At 33.9% G+C, this 24,577-nt stretch overlaps 2 protein-coding genes and 1 long non-coding RNA gene across 5 annotated transcripts in view; 1 reads left to right on the forward strand and 2 right to left on the reverse strand.

Moving 5' to 3' along the window:
* Positions 1-618: 618 nt before the first annotated feature.
* On the reverse strand, positions 619-5,001 carry snx10b (sorting nexin 10b). Its single transcript, NM_001110396.1, has 4 exons — positions 4,830-5,001; positions 4,650-4,750; positions 3,891-3,992; positions 619-2,484 (listed from the first exon to the last, which is right to left on the reverse strand). Exons 1-4 carry the CDS (start codon positions 4,920-4,922, stop codon positions 2,268-2,270), a joined length of 513 nt encoding a protein of 170 aa, NP_001103866.1. The 5' UTR covers positions 4,923-5,001; the 3' UTR covers positions 619-2,267.
* Positions 2,782-24,577, forward strand: part of LOC137487900 (uncharacterized) — a 1,155,393-nt gene continuing 1,133,597 nt past the window's right edge. Inside the window, exon 1 of the long non-coding RNA XR_012391719.1 lies at positions 2,782-3,328. This is a non-coding gene — a long non-coding RNA (uncharacterized lncRNA). The remainder of the gene's footprint in view (positions 3,329-24,577) is intronic.
* Positions 5,506-14,864, reverse strand: cbx3b (chromobox homolog 3b). Of its 3 annotated transcripts, none has more exons than NM_001386347.1 (5): positions 14,632-14,864; positions 13,902-14,047; positions 13,622-13,790; positions 10,823-10,980; positions 5,506-7,483 (listed from the first exon to the last, which is right to left on the reverse strand). In NM_001386347.1, the coding sequence occupies exons 2-5, from the start codon at positions 14,039-14,041 to the stop codon at positions 7,366-7,368; spliced, it is 585 nt and encodes a 194-aa protein (NP_001373276.1). In that variant the 5' UTR covers positions 14,042-14,047; positions 14,632-14,864; the 3' UTR covers positions 5,506-7,365. The 3 variants fall into 3 exon arrangements, with proteins under 3 accessions (NP_001373276.1, XP_068070094.1, XP_073781302.1); XM_068213993.2 differs by having other exon boundaries at positions 13,902-14,064; positions 14,632-14,851; XM_073925201.1 differs by having other exon boundaries at positions 14,430-14,851.

Genomic DNA, 24,577 nt, shown 5'->3' on the forward strand with positions numbered 1-24,577 from the left:
GGCATTCTCACACCAGTAATAAATAATTTACAAAAAAGGGGTTAAAGCTTATTGTAATAACATATATATAGTTTCATATAGTCCCAATAAAAAAAAAGTTAAGTTAGTAGCATTATCAACAATTATATTTGCCTTTATTATTGGCCTGACCCTTCAAAAAGTACCCATGCCTAATTTAACAGATAAAATAAATAATTCTGTTACAATGTGAGAAACCAATTTTTAAAACATGTCTGTCCATATTAGATACACACAGACTGAAAAAAATTAGACCCATCTCCTTTCATTATAGAAAACGTAGCCAAAATGTAATTTGAAGCCAGATTCAGTGATCATGAGCTGGTTTTGCAGTATCGGTTTACCCAAAATGTCCACAGTTGCAAGCATTTTTAACAGCATGATCTAATTATTGGAGACAAAAACAGCTAATTTTTCTCATATGGATTTTTTAATAGTCTTTGTTGTGCAAACCTAAAAAGAGAATCATTACAAACAAAGACTATGTAGGAAAAACAGCAATAAAGCATTGCTAATGAAACAATTAAAATAAAAAAATGTAGAAATATGAAACTGTCAATGAAGTATTAAAGTGGTTGAATAGTAAATAGAAACAATATATTTCAGGGTTACACTTTATTTTGATGGTCCATATGTTGAATTTACGTTACATTGCATCTACATGCCAACTAATTCTCATTAGATATAGACTGTTAGGTTGGGGTCTCTATCTATCCATCCAGACATACATACATACCTAAGAAGCATATCATATTAACAGCGTTTAAATGATTGCCCAAATTAGGTCATATTTGCAGGTACTCTATGGTAGTGGGCGTGGCTAACTATATCTTTTTGCGCGTGTTTCCCAATAACGCTCTCTGATTGGTGGAATTGTCTTAAGATCATCCTCCTCAGTTTAGAAATTGTTTGATAAATTGCAGTTCTTGAACACATGATAATACAAAGTATCGTTAGATTTGGATTTATTTTTCAAGACCTGCTGCGCATACGATCAAGAGTTCAGGTGACGCTCTAAAGGTATATTTGGCTCTTTAACCAGTATAATTCAACTTGTTGGTCTAAGTCTATTTGAATTTATTTGATAATATATGTCAGAAAATTGTACATATAGGCTAATCTCATTATATATTGTACCCTACCTGTCTTTGACTAAACATATTAACCCGCCTAATCTGACTTCTTAATAATAAGTATTATGCGTGCATATGATTTCTGGTGTAATTTTGTTTACTGATTGCTTGCATCCTTTACTTTGATGGTCTTACCGCTTGCTTTTGGCGACCAGTAGGCTACCTTCTGATCTAAAATGTATTGATTTAATGTCACATTCATTTGAAAAAGTAAAAACACTGCTTGCCTAGAGGGCATTTTGACTGTGATGAAATGTTTATGGTTTTGCAGGGTTTAGAGGGTCAGTCATGGAAAGACAGAAGAGCAAAGGCGCCATCTGTTGGTCAAATTGGGCCTCACACAAGAGTGTTAAATATTTATGAGAAGGATCTGTATGGCATCCTGACAATGATCTTTTATGGTTAAGTACGGCAATAAAATTGTTTGAGTAGAGATTATTATTAGGATTTAGCTCGGTGAAGTCGGGTTTAAATCACGTATAGGCTAATGTCCTAATGCTCTGTATTTGCTTATTAGGATGGGGTTATTGCGTTTAAGGGACTTCGTACACAAACATAAATTCCCTCTCGTAAACCTCTCAACGCTCATCTGTAGTTTTAACAACAAACTATCTTCCTCACAGGCCACATTATGCTTTTATACTTTCCTTTGAAAGCCAGGCAGGACATTAATGTGTGCACAAATGTGTTTAAATAATTCAATTTATTAGTCTTCATTTGTCGGTACAGAAGTCAGTGCGAGAAAATAGCTAACTTTTTAAATGTTTAAGTGTTCCTATTCAAACATGGGTTGTAATCTTCAGAGTTCAATATGTCATCAATGTTATTGCGAAATTGTACTCTCAAAAAGGTACAAAAGATGTCATTGACATAGTAGGGTATGGACTTTTTCAAAAATAAACCTACCCGATTGTTTGTTCGTTTTTTAAAATGAGGGTCTATAACTGGCACGTTGGGTAGGCCTACGTATATATTCCCTAAAGTGTACATTTTGGTAGTCCTACCTTAAACAGTACAAACTATCTTTTTAAAAAGGCATAACAACAGTGACAGAGGTTGTATTTTTATATCTAAAAGCATAATGTGCGTTGACTCCATTTTATTGTCCAAAAATAATCACTCTGATTCACATTGCACACATTGCTCTTCTTCCATGTTCTCTTCACACAGTGAATCAAAGCGTTTGTGTCCAGAACTGAAACTGTGAATGGCCTCGGATACAGTGTAGCGAGTCCTGCCTTCAGCACAGGCCTCAATTTTTTTCAGACTTAGTTGGGACTGTAGGAAGAGGTGCAAGCAACTGTCTGACAGCAGAACCGCACTGTGAACCACCCTGGAAGAAGTAAACATTTTACTGATTAATCAAACCATAACCATTTCAGTTACTTTAGTTATTAGTGGATTGTTAAATAGACTTGTAAAATCTCATTTGTACCAAAAAGTTTGATTTTTATTTATTCATTCTTTTATCAGAAAAGTCTTACAAGATCATATGGAAAAACAAGCAAATGCTCAAGACATCAAAAGTGATTGTGAGCAGGGGCAGATTTAACCAATAAGCAAAGTAAGCAGCCACTTAGGGCCTCAGGAAATTTGAGGGGACCAACAAATACCAAGAAGTATAAATTATACAAATAGCATTGTTTTCTATCATATTTTGTATTGTGAGGGTCTTAGAATTTACATTTTACCATAATTATACAATCTATGCAAATTTGTCCCAATCATGGAGCAGTCCAGCAGTCAAGTCAGGTAGAGATTCAATTGTTTAAAAAATATTTATTATTTTCAATTTATTCATTTATTTTTTTTAGATGTGAGTTCACGTAAACAACACAAATCACTTAAAATGTAGAGATTTCATTGAGATAAAACATGAAAAAGGAGATTCCGTGATATAAAAAACCCTGCAAAATAAGTGAAGTTTATTTATAAACAAATTTCGAGAGGATCACGTGTTTATGATTGAACACGGCTGGTTCTGCTTTAACAATGTTTGATCCACCAATCAAACAAATCCTAACCCACTCTAAAGAGACAGGGTTTCTCACTACAGTCATCTTCGATTTGAAGAATCCCCCATTCCATCCCCACTCCTCCACCTTTCTCTTCATAAGGTGGCACGGTGGCCCAGTGATTAACACTGTTGCCTCACAGGAAGAAAGTCACCGGTTCTAGTTCTTTAACAGGCTGGCTGTCGTTTCTGTGTGAAGTTAGCTTGTTCTTTCCGTGCTTGCGTGGGTTGCCCCCGGGTTCTCTGGTTTCCTACAACATTCCAAAAACATGCACTACAAGTTCATTGATCAATCTAAATTTAGCACTACAGTCAAACTCCCATGCAGTAGCATATCTCTCCATAGCAATCCTTTTCTGTCATCAAGGGGGGAGTTCTCCAGAGATCAGCTACCTGAGCTCAGAGCTCCCCTTGCGCCCTGCAAACAGGAGGGAGCCCAGGGCTCAAGGACCTTTTGAGCTCAGGGCTCTTTATTGGGTAAGCATGCCAAACTTGTTTATAATCAATCATCAGCTAAGTGTGAATTCTTGAAATAAATAAAAATGAATAAAACTAAAAAGGGTGCATTTTAGGACTGTTGGTTCCATGGCTGGAACTGCTAAGGGCCCCAAAATCACTTAATCCACCCTTGATTGTGAGTCATGGTTTTGTTTTTATTTAATGTTTTGTGTGTGTGTGTGTGTGTGTGTGTGTGTGTGTGTGTGTGTGGTTATTCAGACACTTACGCTTCTAGGAATTTCCTTAACCCCTCCATACGGGCTCCAATTTCTTTTGCATTGTTGAGACTGAAGAAGGGGTTTTTTGGAGGAAGTTTAGGTATATGTGTTCTGCAATTCAAATACAAAAGGTTAAGTTTGAGTCAATGGAAATTGCCCAATGACAGAAATTTTAAAATGTCTACAGTACAGCTGCTTAACAATTAGCAGTGTTGATATTGTTAGCCAAAACTATTGAATATATGTTTGAGGATTATACTAAAAATTAAATAAAACAAATATAAAAATATTAGATGGAAAACCTAAATGTGCAAATCCTTACAAACTAACAAAAGTGTTGGCAAGTAATTGAAATAGACTAAGTAAACATAATGTTAAATATTAAAATAGTAATAAAATAACTCCGTAAAATTATTACTTGATTAAAAGTATCTATTATTTTTTTTAAAAAACTACATTGGAAATGTAATTCAACTATAACCAATGACTTCCACACACAAGGTCTGGGGATTTGTCTGTATTAATTTAATTTAAAAAAATCTATTAAATCATTAATATATAAAAATTATATATATATATAACATTTATTATAATTGATTTTTTTTCAAATTCATACATTCTCAATATATTCTTTCAAATTAAAAGTATAATAATATTAATAAAATAAGTATGCAGATACTCTCACATGTATTGAAGTCTTGCCTACATATGAATAACCATTAGTAATAAAAGATATAAATAGCAAGAGCAGATGCAACGGCTACATACATGAGCAAGGCATTTTCCTGTAGCTTTTTTCTTAACCACACAAACTCGCTGAATCTCCGCCGCACACAGGAGCTCTTCTTAGTGAACGCCAAGCTGTTTGTCTAAGCAAATACAAAATACAAATAACAACCAGGAAGCATCTGACTTTTGTTTTAACCATTTGCATACGACTGCACTTACATGTATACAAACTTCATAATCCATGAAGGCATGCCAGAAATCTTCCTTCTGGATGCGAGGATCCCTCACCCAAACGCCAGTGAATTCCTGCATAAGTCCAAGAATTATGGAAAAGAGCAAACGAATACACTCACTCACTAACTTTTATTGGACAGTGACACACAACAGCAAGCTTTGAGATAAAAAATGGGGAAGAATAAAGTAGGAAGTATTTTCATGAGACATTGGTCTTGTTGACCAACTGGGGCTGATTCATGATAACTGTAGACTTGGGAAAAACATCACAGCTCATTTTGTGCCTGTGACTGACAGCGGTGCTTCATTTTTACCAGCCACTAGAGACACAGCAGACTAGCTGCACCATAAAAATAAAAGGAGCAGGAAAAAGCAGCTGGAAAAAATGGGTCTCATAATCATAATGCCTGCGTGTTTAAAACAACCATAGCAGTACTTAAAGAGTTATTCATGTACCTGTAGTGGTTTCAAACCTCTTAAAATAAAAACAAAATGGCTATTATAAACTATATTTATGAGCATTATGATTTTTAAAAGAACAATCTACTAGGAACTGACTTTATTTTATAATATACCAACGATAATTAGAGTTATTTGATTTTAAAACACTTTTACTGATGACTGCAAATTTTCATGTTAATAAGAACGATCACAACACTTCTGAGGTAAGTCTATGTTTATTTAAAGCACCTAGAGATTTAATGTTACAGTGATCTTTACAGAAAAAAGGAACTTAGAAAAGTGAAACAGCAAGACAAAGGACTTCAGCAAAACCTCAGCCTACAGTAAATGGCCTAATCATACTGCTGTTATGAAAGTGAAACTGACCAAAAATAAAAATGTCACAAATAAAGTGTGATTGTACAGGCTACATTCTAGAATTAGTTTTGTGCAAATCTACCGATTTATGAGTCACAATACTCGCTCACAGATCAAAGGATTTATCACAGTATAACTTTTAAAATGGCCTGTTTACACCAAGAACAAAACTATAATGATGCACATAAATGCTGGTTCAGGAAATATTTTGCCCATAAGGATTTGTTAAAAGGCTTTAAAGCATTAGAAGACACGAAACGCACCAACCAGATATGAGGTGAATTACAATATTTAAAACTTTGATTTGAAGCAAAAAATTTCCATGAAAATTGGAAAGTGTGGATTCAAAAAAGAAAAGTCACAATACCATGAAGTATTGCAAATGGCTCAACTGAAGAAATGCAAAGGACAAGGACATTTAAATTTTTGGTTTTAAATATATTCAGAGAGAAACTCACAAAAATGTAATCCACAGTGCTTTATGAGTGAGCAGGGCTAAAGATTTAACATCAAATCTTTGATTTGTGACATTTTCTGCACAGTGTTATGAGTATCCGTCTGTTATTACAAAAAAAGCTAAACGGTGTAATCTATTTTAATGATCTATGCTAAGCTAAGCTAAGCTAAAAGTGCTTCCATGAGGCTATTTTCAAAAAACTTGAAGTGTTCCTTTAAAGCAGATGCTTAGCTGTTTATTGTTACAATACAGTTTTAAAAACTATTCCAAAAACATAATCTGTTAAGTTATTATTAAAAAACAAAAAACATCTTTTGTTTGCAGAATCTGACTGCTAAGTTATATTATTACATGGCTCTCCTAATCTCCGGGTCTAATAAGAGCATTTTTAGCATTGCTTAGCTTAGATCATAGAGTCAGATTAGGCAGCTCACTCAAATGTTTTTAGATTTTAGCAAAATAGCAACATTTCATTTTTCGTTGGTTCTTCGGCAAGAAGAGTTAAGCTTTAAATAGAAAAAATTCAAAACTCTTTTTAAGAAATAAGCTAATGGTCTGATCCATTTCAGTGATCTATGCTAAGCTAAACTAAAAGTGCTTCCAACAGTTTACTTTAAGGGAATTGTAAAATTAGTCTATTTTCAAAAAACTTGTAGTATTGCTTTAAAGCAGCTGTACTTGTCTGTTTTTTGTTTAACTACCATTTTAAAAGTGATTTCAAAAACTTAACGTGTCATATTTTTGGTGTGAACTAAAGATAAACAATTAAAAACAATCTCTATATGAACTGTTATTCTTATAGTCGTTCTTGGTGTGAATAGGCCATAAGTGCTTAACAGTGAGTTTACAGCACAGATAGTACTAGTCAAACAGTTCCTCTCTAACAGGTACTGTACCATCTGTCATCACTTCCTATGTTAAATCACAGTTCAGATCATAACAATGGAGGACAGAATGATGGACATCATAAACGAGTTCTCAAACAACAGACCAAGAAATACGACAACATTGGACTGATTAATAAACCACTTGTGTGGATTTGTACAAACAGAACACTACAGTAGGTTCTAATACTCCAGTCACATTTCTACAGGTAAGTGTGTTAGGAAGAGCTTCACATTAGAGTGTGGCTTTGCACACTTTATTACACGGTACAGTAAACGGACAGTAAACTTAAGCCACAGTGTTTGTGTGTTTAAAGCTGCCAGGAGGTACAGTAGTATCCACTGCTACATATTTTCTCTTTCACTGCTCGTCGTCTCCATGCCAGGTCAGCTTGTCCTCGTAAAAGCGGATTACCATCTGGGGCCACCTTTTACTGGCCTCCACGGCTGCTAGTAAAGCTACCTCATCCGTGTTTTTCCTGAGATTAAATAAACAATTAATGATCAGTGTTAATGGAGAAATACAGGTAATTAAAAGGACATAATTATCAACTGCAGTGGTTGATTGGTGGCAACAGTATTGTAAACTACTCCATCTTTTTTGCTGCGATGGCATGTTTTATCTTCTGCTACAATTGTTTGTTAAAGCAGAACACAGACATGTAAGGAAAGGAATTCCTTGACACAGATTTTAAAACAGTTTTACCTAAAATTATCTAAAACTAATTAACTTTTCTTTTATAATTTAACAAATATTTGATGACAAGTATATAGAAAACGATAATAATTAATATAATATATAATATGAAAGATAAACTTTAACTCAAACCAGTAAAAAAAGCTTAAAAATGAATAGAATTATTGAATTTATAGTTTTCATTCGCCTGTTTATTGACCACGATTCTGGATTGCCCATATACAGTATATCTGTTCCTGTGTTGAATGTTGCCTGCCTGACCATTCTATATAAAATAAACCTGCATTTGGATCCTCAACCCCGTTGTCAGCATCCCTTCATATAACAGATAAAGAAGACTAAGCAACTAGTCTTAGTTTATTAGTGTGTGTTTTTCTGTGGTGCTTTTAAAGCCCATGTAATCAGTTCTTAACAGCTTCAGCTGTGTGTGACAGATTCGTAGTGAAGGTAAATGATTCCCAGCAATCTACAAGCCTGGATTACTGGTGATTGTGACAAACACATTGGCAAAAGATTAAATTACGAAAATGAAAAATTACATTTAAATAATTTTTTTATACAAATAAAAGCTCACTTGAAATATTAAAATTTAATTATTAAACTTGTTAAAAGGATTACAAATATCAGGATTTCTGAGGGTTTTATCAAGTCAAATTTAAGATGAAGAATGAAATTCCTGAGTTATATAGGGCTAGATGCTCAGGGTATTTTAAAAGCCTGGCAGGAAAAAAAAAAAAAGTAATTTCTTAGCCGCATATTTTAAATAATGTATCACAACAAGTAGACCTTAGTTGTATACATATATTTTTGTTTAGCATAACTTAAAACAACTTAAAAACTCTTTAAAAATGAATTGTTTGCACAACAGACTACAGACCAACATTAATAGTTATAAGTAGTTTTGCTGAAAGTTTAATTGAGATGTGTTGTTGATGATTAGATGTGTTTTTGGATCAATTGGTTAGCTTTACATAAAGGAACATTAGGACCCGTTTAACATAATTTAAGACCTACAAGACAATATTACAGTAAATTTAAAATGTTTAAGGCCTAAAATTGTGTTTTTGAAATTTAAGACCTTTTAAGACTTCGTGGACAGCACCCTGAATACATATTTAATACAAAATTACAACTGTACAGAAATAACTCATTAGTGTGAATATTCTGTCATGCTATTACAATATTAAAGTGACATATTACAGATTTGTTCAATATTTCAGTTTTTAATATTTATAGTATTGGACTTTTTTAAAGAATAATATATTATTACATATTTGTTATATATCATTACAAGTGATATATGAAAATTATATATTATTAAAGATTTGTTAAATATTTTAGTTTTTTATTTATTTTTAATTTTTTTATTATTGTTTTTTTTATTCCAGTTCAGTTGTAACTAAGTTTCCATTATTTATTCATTCATTTATTCATTTTCTGTTGGCTCAGTCCCATTATTAATCTGGGGTCGCCACAACGGAATGAACCGCCAACTTATCCAGCACGTTTCCCTTCCTGCCGCAACCCATCTCTGGGAAAGTTTCCATTATTTACTGCTTTAGAAATAAAAGACTACATATTTAAAGAATAAAATTCTTTTAACAACACTTAAGATTGTGGTAACCATCAATTTATGTCAAACTTTGCTTTGGTAACTAGCTAAAATAAAATAAGGTTAACACTTTATTTTAAGGTGTCCTTATTGCGCATGTTCCATGTAGTTAGCTAATGATTACAATTGATTATGCATAATTATATGCATTATATGCAAACTTAACAACTATTCTAACCTTAACCATATAGTAAGTTATTAATTAATATGATTGTCTTCAGAAACTTTTCTGTTGTGCTGGTTGAAAGTCTCTTCACATTACGATAATAATGATTAAAGTTCTGGCTAATCTGTAAGACAAAAAAATGTTTATCCAATCAAATTGTTCAGGCCTAAAAATATAATAGCCAGTCTAAACTGCAAGTCAGTTATGTGCAACTTTTTGGTCCAGACGAAACCAAACACAAGCCAAAGCAAGGCGACAACACAGTTGGGTTTTGTTGGTGCTAGAGACTTTCGACGTTTAGACTTTAATGGTATAAATTCATGATTCAACACATGACTAAGGTTCGAAATAATGTTCCTTGCTATATAATTTCTGAAAAGGCTTTCCTATATCTTTGAGCATATCTAATCTGGCTCATCGACCTTGGAAAAAATGTATTTCTGTTTTTAGGACTCATTTTTTCTGACATTTCATAAGTTGATTAACAAAACATGAATAAATAGTCTTCTGCCTACTAATTTATGAAAAACTAGCATCCAGGCAACAGAGTGGAGAAGTCATGCTCACAAATGCTTTAACAGTCCAGTACCATTTGGCATGGTTGTCTAACCATGCCTAGAATTCTGAGCCAAGAACAGTATGCATTAGTGCCATGCTGTACCAGGCTCAGATGGAAACACAACTGGCATGATAGTGTCAAAGTATATCATTCATGTAATCTGTAATTTGGGTACCCCACAGGCCTGTCAACTAGGCTGACATTGGACAAAATGCTCGTCTTCAAATCCCTCCAAACGTCAGCAAAGCCAAGCATACTAACATCATGGAAATTGTTGTGTGCAAGAAATATTATTACACACTGACAGGTCTTGCTTTCTACACAATCAATAACAAGCTAGCTTTCCTTCTGTTTTTCAAAAGGTTTTTGAGTTTGGAATTGTTGTGTCAGAAAGTACTATATTTTTCTCACTGGTGAATGACTCATGATGTAGTGTTGCAATGTTGTCTATTGTCATCTATTTGATGTGCGTTCATGACTGTCAAGAGAAAAGTGTTTGGACTTTGGACAGCAGTTTTTATGTAGAGAGGGATGCACGTTTTTAATGCTATCAGGCTAAGTTTAGCATTCTCCCAGATCTCCTATTGCACTTTTAAATTAATATCTATGCTGTAATAAGAACACCATAAAAAAACTGTAAACAAAATAAATAAGTAAATTTTAAAAAATAATTAATTGTTTACACATGATTTACTATAAACAGTATTTGTGTGTGATACACATGGTATTGGAAACAATCAAAACAGTAATAAATGAATTGATATATGAGTTATAGAATTATTACCACTTGATAAGAAACATGAGCTCTCCTTGCTGGTCTGTGCAGCCGATGATGCAGTCTGGCTCAGGGTGGCCGGGTTGGCCTACTGGGATCTCAGCGTTGTGTTCTTCAACCTCCTCATTAGTCCTTTCAATGAGCTCCTCCTGAGGCTGCTGGTGAGCCTGCATGATTCCACACAGAGAAATGAACTTCAGAAAACTTGAGAAGAGAGATGAATTATAAATCACATGGCAAGAGTAATAAACCTGCAGCTTTTGGACAGGCTCTGGAGTAATAAAACTCTACACTACTGTAACTATTTTCAGTCCCGCATGTGAAAGCTCCACTCTTCTGCTTTTTGGCTCCACCTTCCTCTGACAATCCTGAAAACCTTGATTAGCTGGTTTAGGTGTGTTTAATAAGAGATGGAACATAACTCTGTGGTAAGTTGGGCTGCATCAGAAGTTACATAACTATAATTATATTGTGACAAAAAATTCACAGCACTAATTAAAAAAAGGAACCAACTTTTAAGTAATTCTGTAACTGTGTTTACACCACAGAACAGCATATGTGAATGGCAGTAAAGTGGCACAGCTTGTGCTTGAAGGTCAACGTGGCAATTGCGCCCCAAGGGCATTCATACTACATGCATTCATACTATTTAGGACATGCATTTTTGGCCATACTAAATAAGTCTAAACTAGATGTTAAAGTTTCAGGACAAACATTATGGTGGCCTGAGAAAGCCTGTTGAAGGTAGTTTATTTAGTTTAAAAAACTATCAAGTCTGTAAAGTTGGCTAAAAAAATATTTAAGATCTCTGCAGTCAACAATGTATCCACTTTAAAGACTGAAGCAAGCCAGTAAAAAGCTTAAAAAGTTAATCCCTGTGTCTGTGGTTGATAATAGCAAGATGCAAGCATGAATTAGCATGCTTGAAGGTCAATATGGCAATTGTGCTCCAAGGGCATCCATACTACATACATTCATACTATTTAGGACATACATTTTTGGCCATACTAAATTAGTCTAAATAATCGTTATTATAAATCCATTTAGAGGTGGTGCAGTGGGTAACCCCGGCTGGGTCTGTGTGGAGTTTGCTTGTTCTCCCTGTTTCTCTTGGTGCTCTGGTTTCCCCCACAGTCTGAAGACATGCTATATAGGTGAATTAGGAAGGCTAAATTGTTCATAGTGTGTAGGAATGAGTGTATGGGGGTTTCCCAGCTGGAAGGACCTCCAATGCTTAAAACATATGCTGGATAATTTGGCGGTTCATGGCGACCCCTGATAAATAAAGAGACTAAGCCGAAAAGAAAATTAATGCATGAATAATTCCATTTACTGCTGAAGTTGGATTAGATGTTGAATCTAGGAGTTTATCCAGTGTTCCAGTCCACACATAGGTAAATTAAGATGGGCTGGTGTAATTTTTAGCAAAACCATTCAACACAAACATTTAAATACTGTTAAAAAGCAGAATCAATTCTAAAGACAGAGTTCATTAAACCCGTTTCTCAATATGTGTTTGTACTGGTGAAACATCATTAGTTATTGCCCAATCAGGAGTTCACATCTAGCCAATTACAGTTCAAATCCCTGTGTGCTGGCTCCGCCCGATTTTATCAGGAATACATGAGGAAATTACTTCTTAACTTATTATGGGCAGGAGGTACCCTAGGATACATGTTGATCCAACCAACTAACATCAATGGCAGAAAAGAGAAAAAAATACTACCTTTACTTGGTCACAAAATGTAGTTGTAAGATTTTTCCAAGTAGGATTGCAGTTTAATTTTAAATCTGGTTTATTTATAAAGATAGTGCCTATTAAAATTTTTCTAAGATGTGACTTTCAGGCAGTGTTCTCAAACCTTACTAAGAGCAGTGTTACGGCTTAACAGTTAAGGCCAGTGGTATTATAAAGTACACTGCTGTTCCATTTGAAGAACTGCCAGACTTGGGTTCTATGGTCCTCAAGAGTTTGTAATCTTGACTACCAAGGATGCAAGTCTGTGCTCTACGGTGTTGGCATGCAGTAATGTTTTGAGACACAGACAAACAAAAATGCTAATAAATAATGTAACACGACATATTGGGTTTTTGAAATCTGAATTTTCAGTACAAATGTACCTAGTACTACAAGTACCTACTCAAGCAAGTATGCAACTTCAGATGCTGCCATCGTTTGGTCACATTAAACCAACAGTTATTCATGGTAAGCCACAACACTTAGCAGACTTTAACTAGTACAAATGATTTAATTGTGAAACACTGCTGCACCACCTGTGCATTAATACTTAAAGGGCTGAAAGCTACAGTTTTAGCATTACGTGTGCAAATGCATAATAGACTGGGGTCCTACCATCCTTAAGAGTTCATATTCGTAGCCTGAACTATCAAGGACGCAAGTCTGAGCTTTGCGTAGTTGGTATTCAGTAATATTTTGAGACAGACAAACAAAAATGCTAATAAATGATGAAACATGAATGTTCCACCTGTGTTGATGGACTATTGGGTTCTGAAATCAGCAATGCTGTGGTTCATCTGACTTGAACGAATGTTCTAGTAAAAATCTGAATTGTCAGTACAAATGTAATGTACTAAAAGTACCCACTCTAGCAAGTATGCAACTTCAGATGCAGCAATGGTGTTCCAAGAGGATTAGTCACATTAAACCATAGCCACACTTTTTTAGCATATTTTAACTAGTGCAATTCATTTAATTGTGAAACACTGCTGCACCTGTGCCTTAATAAAGACTGAAAGCGACAGTGATGGCTTCACATGTAGAACTGCATAGTATACAAAAGCACCAACCATATCAGCAGCCAACTCTGATAACTCTTCCTTAGGCTGAACTTCGTGATCTAGAGATTGACACTCCTCTTGTTCCGTTTCCTGTCCCAATACAGTTAGGTTTCTGAGATACTCTTCTATCAGCTCAGGACAATCCAGGTTATCCTCTGGCTCCCAGGTATTCTCTGCACTGGAAAAAAACAACAAAAAAGTATGACAGATCTGTCATAAACAGGCAGATATTTATAATATAAATAATTTAAAAACCTGACACACAGACAGCACTGTTCCATAAACTCACTCTGTAAATCCTTTCCACTTCAGATAATATTCAACCTTTCCGTTGTTGACTCTTCTGCGAATTATTTTTTCCACTGCAAACTCCTGAACAACTGTCGTCTCTTCTGCTTTCCTGTTTTTTACATTCTGTTTTTTCCTCATGGTTTCCTGCAACAACACAATACCTAATATTTGCAAAGGTTGAAATATTTAAAAAAATGAAGCATCACCAAAAGAGTAAGGTTAAAAATGTAGATTTTAATTTTTATATTATGTAAACAAATTCTACAATACTAGTAAAACTGGTCCATGACAAGAGTTTAATTTCTGATATTCTAAGTAAAAAAACATTTTAATTTACTACAAAAACTGCTCAGCAACAAAGATTAATGTTTGATAATGCAGTAAAAATGTCAATATACTGTGAAACTCTAGAGCAAAAATTTTATCACTTTAGCAGGTAAAATTGTAAAACCATATTCCTCGTTGCTGACCAGTAAACCACATTCCTCGTTTACACTATGTATCAAGCACATGACGTGAAAAATACCAGGAATTCCTCTCATAAACACTGCCAACAATACGTAGCTGCTAGAGCAGTGAAGTCACCGCTTATATGTATGACGTATCATTTCCTACAACCTAAACTTTCCCAATCACAGACCAAGCAAAGTAATATCATGAATGACGCTTGTAATCAATGTTATTGTTTATGCGCCACTGATATGGATTTGGTAAGTGCGCGCGCCCACCTGCCGTTGCCCGCAGTTCACGCGCTATTCGTTTATTTCCTCAGCTGTTGATTAATGCTCGAACAAATGATCGCTCTGTACAAACAACGCGGTTCATTTAGACGGAAGATCACAACGCAGATCACTTAATCTAGCATCGTTAACTATGTCGCCTTCGCGATCATTGCGTTACTGTTGTGTTTACATAACTTTTCATGAATGAGTCAAATTAAACATGGCCGATTGGGAGAAGGGGAGGAAGTGGTTTCAAAGGGAAGAGGTCAGTTCAGGAAAGCCGGGGGAGGAATCCTTAAAGGCGCATCCCGGGAGTGAGAACTGGCTGAATCTCTCGGAACGCTATAGTTAGACGTTTTTAAGGGTGGGTTAAATCTGACCTTCGATTTTTTTATTACAAAACGCTGTTGGACAGTTAGCCTCGGCAGCTTATAATTTATGTGTATTTTTCCACATATTGACCGTATAGTTGCCGTCAATGTCGCTTTTTTGTAAGTTGAAATGGAAATTAGTTTGTATTACTAAAACAAAAACGTATAGCTTCTCGGTCTGGTTAAGATGTTGATACAAATACAAAAGCTACATGTTGTGGTAACGTCACACATGTAATATTGCGGAAGGACACTGGAGGGAGCATGCGCCACTCATTGTCTATAAACCACCCAGAAGCTCGAGTTATGTGATTCAGATGTTTAATTACATTTAATTATTATTTTTATTTACAAACAGATTGTATAATCCAACAGATATCACAAAATTCTGTCCTCATTTGTATAAAATCCTCTATCTCATAAATAGTAATAAATAATAATAATAATTATAAATTGATTTCTCTTTATTTCTATATTAAACATTTTGTTCACTTATATAAAAACAATAATTTGTCTAATATCTATTTTCAGTTTCAATAAAATAGCACGCATTTACGTCACTAACTGTAAATCATTGGTCATTATAGATCAGTGCTGAAAATTATTAATAATACTTTAATAATACAATATTTTTTTTGGTGATTTGCATCAAGGACTGCTTCTGAAAAGTGTCAGTATTGGTATTTGAGCGTGTTTACGGTGAAAACACGGAGCTCTTTACTTTAGGAGGCTTTAGAGAAACTGACCATTCATTTCTGTTTCAATCTAAGCTCCTCCTATTCTCGAAGTGATTGACAGTCGTCCGCCATCCTATCAAAAAGAAGCTTGAATCGGATTGGTTCAGTGGTTCACCCAATTGTATTCAAGCTATAATAAAAAAATCTTTATACCACAACAAAAGTTTCTTCTTATATTTTAAAGCCAGGGAAGAGCATTCTTTCCCTTAATATATGTAGCACTTGTTTTACCAAAATGACTTGATAGAAGATATGAAATTTGAACTTTTAATATTATTTTTTGTCAAACTTCTGCTACTTTGTAGTGAGTCCACAAGAGGTCGCTATTATCCACCCATAAATCTCTTTTTTTCATTTTCAGCGTTTGTTTTGTTCCTCATAAAATGTTTTATTTTTACGAGATAACTTGTAACATTTTTATGTCGTTTGTTAACGCAACGTTTAGTATTTCCTAAATTTAGTTCATAACATCTTTATTAACTTTATAACGTATTCGACATTGTGTGACAGTTTCTCAAGTGTTTACGAGGTTGAGCAAAGTTAAAGCATTTTATTTACTTGCTTATTTAATTACCAGATATTTATTCTGCTCATAGTTGTAGTGGACTTAGCACAGTAATGGGTTATATATTATATAGTTGTAGAGAACTTAGCACAGTAATGGGTTATTTGTTTGTATTCTCTGCAAAAAAAAAAAACATCATAAACTAGCCTAAACTGGTTTTAGCTGGTTGACAAGCCTGGTTTTAGGTTTTTATTTTATTTTTTTGGCCATTTCCAGGCTGGTTTTCAGCCATTTCCAACCTGGTTTTAGCTGATCAGGCTGGAAAATGGTCAGCTAAAACCAACTTGACCAGCCTGGTTTAAGCTGGTTTTTGCTGGGCACCCAGCCTGGCTAGGCTGGTCAGGCTAGTTTTAGCTGGTCATCTCTTAGCCTGAACAGCTGAAACCAGGCTGGAAATGGTCAAAATCCCTCCTAAACCAGGCTGGTTGACCAGCTAAAACCAGCCAACCAGCCTTGGCTGGTTTAAACAGTTTTTTTTTTTTCAGCTTTTTTTTTTTTTTTAGCACAGTAATCGGTTTTATAATAACATAGTTGTAGAGAACCTAGCACAGTTATGGGTTATTTGTTTATATTAGCATAGTTGAAATTTCTATAGCTGCAGTGGTAATACAACTTTGGTAATACAAACAAATAACTCAAGTTCCCTACAACTATGTTAAATTTAGCCTACTAAACTTTACTATAGTTTGTTTTACAGTTTACAAGTTCAATATAGAATAGTAATATTACTGTATGCTGCACAATTAGTTTAAAATGTGTTGTAAATACTGTAGTATATTCTGGGGGTGACTCGGTCCGAGGGTGACCTGCAGATTTTAGCTTCAATCCCAATTAAACACACCTGAACCAGCTGATTAAGCTCTTTACGAGAAACTTCTAGGCAGGTGTGTTGAGGCAAATCGGAGCTAAACTCTGCAGGACACTGGCCCTCCAGGACCAAGTTTGGGCACCCCTGGCATATACAGTATGATATTGTACAAAAACACTATAGTATGTATATAGTATTTTTTGTTCATGAAGGCTCTTACACCTCAAATGGAGCCAAATTAATCTGCAGCTTAACCTGTAAGTGAAATATATAAAACATTTATTTTGATTTATGGATTCAGAATATATCTGTTGCAATCTATTCTGCCTGTTTTATTTTTCTTCACTTTGAACAAAAACTATCCCCTCTGTACATTCCATGTGTAGGAGGAGCTCAGTTATTCAGCGAGTGGTTGGGGTCCATAATGGCTGACAGATGGGCCATAGAATGAGACTTTAGTGTTCAAGTGAAATCACAAACCCCCCCTTCTCTCTCTTTTTTCTCTCTCTCTCTTCTGCATAATCCAGTCCTCCAGTCTGCACTCCATCTCCAGCAGTGACAGTCCTGAGTGCCCCGTATATGTGAATACGTCCTTTAATGCAGCCATGGCTCCTGTCAGTGTAGAAACGTGTCCAGATGGAGGAGCCCCGCTGTGTGCAGGCCTGGCCAGCGCTTGAGGGGTGAGGAGAGCTGATGTGTGGGGTGGGGATCCGGTCTAACTGGATTCTATCTCAGCGTGAGTTTTGCCGAGTTTTGGCACGCCACCATCCCTCAGCTCAGGTTACAGGTACGCTCGTGCCGGCCGTGTCAGACATGTTGTTTTTTTGTGGCTTGTCAACCCCCTGAACCCCGAACAGATTAGTTTGAGTTCAATTTAATCAAAGTGTTCTGTAGCGCTTTAATTCATCAAGCAGTTTTTGAAAAGGTCAGAAAGGAATCCGAACGGCTGACAGTAAATATGATCCTTTTCGTCTGTGCATTTTGTGGCTGACAATAAGCAGATTTTACTTTCTCTTAGTTTTTTAAATAATTATAGTCCTGAGATTTTAACCTGTTGGACAGAGGAGAAAAATTATATTTTTAAAATTATATTATTAGTTACAGGCTCACTCAATTTATTGCCACTAAATAAATCATAGATTTAACATCATTCCCACCATTCAAATTTACAAATAAAATGAACGCTCGATTCAAGTAATATATATATATATATATATTATTATTATTTCAGATTTTAATCCAACGTACTAAAGAATAGCGAATATTTGCAAAGAAAGCTTAATTTGCACTTATTTTTATTCACATTTTGTAAACCAACATTTTAATTTACATAAAATTCCTTAACACAGGAATAAAGCAATTTTCACCACATTTATTGAACAAATAATAACCTGTTAATTTTGACTCACTCTAATATTGGCACAAACAAAACCAGACATTTTTCTTCACCAGAGGATTCTCTCTAATTGTTTTTGTCTATAATTTTAACTAAATTTTCCTTTTTCAAAGTTTATTTGACATTTATTATTATTTTAAGTTGGTCAACAAGTTTTGCTGACCACCTGCATCCAATTTAATGACAATTTATTACAGTAAAAAATCTTTAATATTTAAAATAACAATTATTTGTACTTTACTGACTCACACTTTTTCTTACATTCCCTCTGTTAGTTTACTCCTTTTATTTACTTAATCTCTTTTTTATGCGTTTGAACAAGTCTTAAATTCAGCTTTTTGATTTCAATCTACTTCATTGTGGATCAACACACATCAAATTTCGCCACAGATGAATCGAAGAGTGGATTGAGTCAGGGGATCTCAGTGAAAGCTCCTCGCAGTCTTTCCCAGCAGTGTGTTTGTCAAAACTGTGGGTTTTGTATGTTTTACCTGTTATATCACGCTCACCCATCGCACTCTGCCTCTCCATATCAGTGCTCAGATCACTATTATCAGCAAAGTGTCGGCCAAACTCAGAGCAGTCATCTGTCATTCTCTGTCTTTTGCTTTGAAAAGCCCAAACCTGACACCGGCTGACAGCCTCTGTTGTTTACCCAACTAGAGGGACACGGGCGATTGTTCAGAGAACATGACACGGCATACTGGGCGGCAATATGGCGGACGGCTGGGCCCCCTCATCAGCCGGCTCTCAGCACCTCCATCAAGTCTCAAAGCCCAACAGAGTATCAGATTCACGGCCCCATATTTAAGCAATCTGAGGTTCACATGATGATTTGGGTGAGGGACTGGGGAATTGAGGCTGGGAATTGAAACTGACGTTCTGCTGGGGGAGAAACGAAGGAGTTGAGGAAAGACCACCTGGGTAACCTTTCATAGCGCTGTCCTCTGGTGCCAAAACACCCTGGAATAATATTCTCCCTCGCGCTCTGTTTCACAGGCTTGTGCTGAATGTTAAAACAGTGCCAAAACTTTTGAGTTTTAGTAGTTGCAATGGGCTGATTCACCATAATCATAATGTTTCTGTAACATTAGTTTAATATCCATTTGCTTTTAACTTTTTGCAGTTAACAAATTCCCCAAAAATTAAATTTTTATGAGAATGCAAAAACATTGACAATTATAATAAGAGCTAAAAGAAAAAGTTTTCTAATTAAGTAATAATTTTTGTCCTGTAACATTAAACAAACATTAGTTTAATGTTGCCTTGTCTTTATGTATATGTATATATATATATATATATATATATATATATATATATATATATATATATATATATATATATATATATATATATATATATATATATAATTTTTTTTCTTTCTTTTTCTTTAAAAATTTTCCAAATGATGTTTAACAGAGCAAGGAAATTTTCACAGTATGTCTATTAACATTTTTTCTTCAGGGGAAATTCTTTTTTTTTTTTTTGTAGTTTTGGCTAGAATAAAAGCAGTTTTTAATTTTTTAAACCATTTCACGGACAAAATTATTAGCCCCTTTAAGCTATATCTCATCTCTATAATCTACAGAAGAAATCATTATTATACTATAACTTGCCTAATTACCCTAACCTGCCTAGTTAACCTAATTAATCTAGTTAAACCTTTAAATGTTACTTTAAGCTGTACAGAAGTCTCTTGAAAAATATCTAGTCAAATATTATGTACTGTCATCATGGTGAAGACAAAATAATTCATTATTAGAAATGAGTTATTAAAAACTATTATGTTTAGAAATGTGTTGAAAAAATCTGCTCTCTGTAAAACAGAAATTGGGGAAAAATAAACAAGCAGTCTAATAATTCAGGGGGGCTAATAATTCTAACTTCAACTGTACATATATGCACAACTTAAAAAGTACACAATATTAACAAGCTGTAATAAAATAATATGTAAATAATTCAATTTTGAAAAATGAAAGAACCATATAATTGTAAGGAGATGAACTGTCTAGCCCTTTTAAACATTACACTCATAAAAACTTATTTATAAATAAAAAAATTGTATTGATATATCATCTTGCAATGAAAAAAATGCCTCTTACACTCATGGCATTGCTGTGTTTTACTACTTGTTATACTACTTGTACTTTTGCTACTTTGTTCCCTCTAAAGTTTGCATAACCAAAAAACAAACAAACTTTTAAATCGTGTCTTGACACTTTGAATGTTTTGAGAACATTTAGGAATAACATTTCCAATACTTGGAATTTACATTCCTGAGATATGTTGTCTTAGCTGAGGTGTTGCATTATATGAAATGTGTTACAAACGATGGTTTAACTAAATTATACTTATATGGCTTTCATTATTGACACAAAAAGAAATCTAATTGTTCCAAAATAATTGAGTTTGCAATCACTAGGGATGATTAAAAGATATATATATATATATATATATATATATGGTGTGTAATGTAGCTTTTTGAACAGCTTTTTTATGTGCATTATACAGTTTTCTTTTGTTTTTCTGTGCATCTGATGACTCTTGTCGTAAATTTTTTGACATGATTTAAAGAAAGACCCTTGTTCAGTGTTAAATCTGCTAGTTTGTATTTAAATAAATAGTGTCAGGCATATTGTAAACAAGACTATTTTGTTTATTATCACAGTGCAGCCCTCAAATATTAATCTTAAATATTTATACTTGCTATCCTAAATTTTTATCTGGTTGTCAACAAGATCTTTTCAATAATTTAAAATAAAACAATTTCTCAGTATCACTTATTCTCTTAATAAATACAATTCAGAATAAGTTATGTAAATTTACATGTACATGTTTGTTGTTAATCTGAGTAATGATAGCATTATTTCACCAGTAGATAAAATAATTGATTTTAATAAAAGTAGTTCGAGACAAGTAGACACTTTAGTCAGACTTAATATTCTATGTAGATATTGTTACAAATGTCCCAGACATATGTTACAACCGGCTCAAAATTGTAACAAAAGAGACAATGCGGACCAGGTAAATCATAAAGAAAAATAATTTATTAACAAAAGACATAACTAACAGAGGATACTCAAAGCAACCAAAGACAGTAAAAATGGAAGTCAATGGTGAAGTGCCTGTGCATGAGAGTGAACTGAACTCATGACCCAAAATAAAATAATCAAAACGATGATCAATTCAATTTTGTCAGTTTGATTTGGCGCAGTCAGACAGCAAAATGCGATTTTTGAATCATGTATTTTTATGTTACTATGTATATTTTGAGCACCAAGATTTGTTTGGAGAAAAAAATCCCTCCTTTGCTTGTGTGAATGTGTAAGAGATTATAAATATAAAGGCATTATAGTCATTGTAAGTCATGGCAGGGACTACGGGTGGCTTTACATAAATGAATGGGGAATTCCAGTTTGCTCGGCCCTGCAACAACAGACTTGGGAATCGGCAGTTGTCTCACTCTCTCTGTTTTGACGCCTCTCTCTTGGTCATTCGTTTCTTAATATGTATGTATGTGTGTGCGTGTGTGTGTGTGACAGGGGCTGTGGAGAAAGCGAACAGACATCCTGTGTGTGACAGGGATCACTTTCAGCAGAGCATTACACTCATTTTCCTCCTCAAGCCCACACACAATCCTTTCATTCTCTCTAATTAAGACTGAAAACTGCGTCTGTCTGTGTTTCTCTGTCTAAAAAGAATAAGATTCAGGTGTGTTAGCTCCAATTTAGATGATGTTTTTTTTGCCAGAAATAATAGGAAAGCTAACACATAAAAAAAAAAAAAAAAAAAAAAAAWTATATATATATATATATATATATATATATATATATATATATATATATATATATATATATATATATATATATATATATATATATATATATATTTTTTTTTTTTTTTTTAAATACTTGAAACTATAGAATTATGTATAACTGGGATAGTAGAATAAAAAATAGTATGTGTATGTCAACCTCTTTTTGCTTAGATTTATATGTCACATGGTAGAAGCTCGCCAAGTCAAACAGATGTTAACACTGACAGTTTGCATGACTTTCTTCTTGAAAACCATAAACAAAACTATACAAGGTAAAAGAAAATAAGGGTCTACAGAAAATATGGGTTCACAAGCACTCCAAAATTTTCCATAAAGCAAAATCTTTTCCAACAACATGAAACTATTATAATTCAACCAAATACTGAAATAATAAAACATATGTAGTTTTCCTATATGATTATTTAGAGGGAAATAGACTTTTCATATTAAAGGGATAGATCACACTCATCATCATTTACTCATCCTTTACATGCCACTAACCTATTTGAATTTCTATTTTACTCTAGATAAAAATATTATTTATTCTAAAAGAAATGTCAGAAATCTGTACACATTGACACCCTATTTGTTTCCTACTATGGAAGTCAATGGTTACATGTTTCTTACATTTTTTAAAATATGTTTTCTTTTGTGTGTGTGTGTGTGTGTGTGTGTGTGTGTGTGTGTGTGTGTGTGTGTGTGTGTGTGTGTGTGTGTGTGTGTGTGTTTAACAGAAAAAGGAAACTCACAAAGTTTTAGAACCAACTGAGGTTGATAAATACTAAATAGTGAGTAAATTTTTCTTTTTTGGGTGAATTATTAGCATTTTGCTGTTAGTTCGTGAGGGCAGCTTGTTACGAAACTTGTTACGAAAAAAAACAAACAAATAAAAAGCAATGCTCTTTTACACTAAAAGTAAAAAAGAGAAAAGCTGACATTTTCATGCTCACACAAGAGACCAATGCTTTGTTTAGCATATGCAGAATAATATGTTTGCTTAGAGCTCAGCCAATGTGCTTAAGACATGCTTAAAACACTTAAAATGTTTAAATATGGATATTTTTGCAATACAGTTTCATTGAAATACATTCTTCAGACAACCTTTCTATGTAAAACTGCACAAATGTACTTCAACATAAAGTATGTTTTACTGCAGTTGGTAAAATGGATACTAAGGGACTGTATGACACCAACAACACTGTGAAAAATATCAGTAAAATAGCTGAAAATAGTTGAAAACCTTACATTTATAACCATTTTTAATAGTTTGAAAGTATATTGTCTCAGTTGGTGTTGTATAGTAAAAAACCTTGTAATAAACTGACAGTAAATTTTCTGTTGTTATTTATTACTTTGCTTACACTTTACAATAACAATACAAAAATAATCATGTATTAATTATGTAAACTAAACATTACTTTATTATAAACTAATGATGAGTTAATGCAGGTGCTAATCATCAACTAACTAACTACAACATGAGTCACATGAGTTCATGTGGGAATAACGGCTACCTTAATTACTTGTTAGTACATGCTTGGTTTTTAATTAATATATTAATCAGCACATTAGTTTATGCTTAATTTAACCATCATGAACTCATGATATGTTAATGTATAATTATATTGTGACTTTACTTGGAGGGGCACATCATCATTAACACATTCTTAACTACTTATAAACTCAAGTAAGTGTTCAGTCAACATCAACATCAACATGAACACTTTAAACAGAGCAGTTCATGAGTAGTTAAGGATGAGTGAATGGTGATGTGCCCCTCCAAATAAAGTCATGACATAATTATACATTAATTGCTCATGAGTTCATGATGCTTACATTCAGCTCTAACTTAAATGTTAATTAATACATTAATTAACAGCATGTAATTAAGATATAATATACTCATGAACACATGCGACTCATGTTCTAAAAGTCTAAATTTAGTTAATGATTAGTGCATGCATTTACTCATCATTAGTTCATTATAATGTAATGTTAAGTTCACATGTTAAAACATCATTACTGTTGACGAGTATGATTCCCATCTCGAGGCCGATACTTTCCCTGTCTCTGCTTCACACACTTTCCTGCCTGTCAATCTCCACTGTCCTGTCCAATAATGGTGAAACATTTAAAAAAAAAAAAAAATCATTATTCATGTACTGATACTGTAAAGTGTTACCATTATTTTTTATACATTATATCATTACATTCATACTAATAAAATGTCAATAAAAGTCACTTTGTTAAACTGTAGA

Source organism: Danio rerio, chromosome 16, assembly GCF_049306965.1.
Source record: "Danio rerio strain Tuebingen ecotype United States chromosome 16, GRCz12tu, whole genome shotgun sequence".
Classification (NCBI taxonomy): domain Eukaryota; kingdom Metazoa; phylum Chordata; class Actinopteri; order Cypriniformes; family Danionidae; genus Danio; species Danio rerio.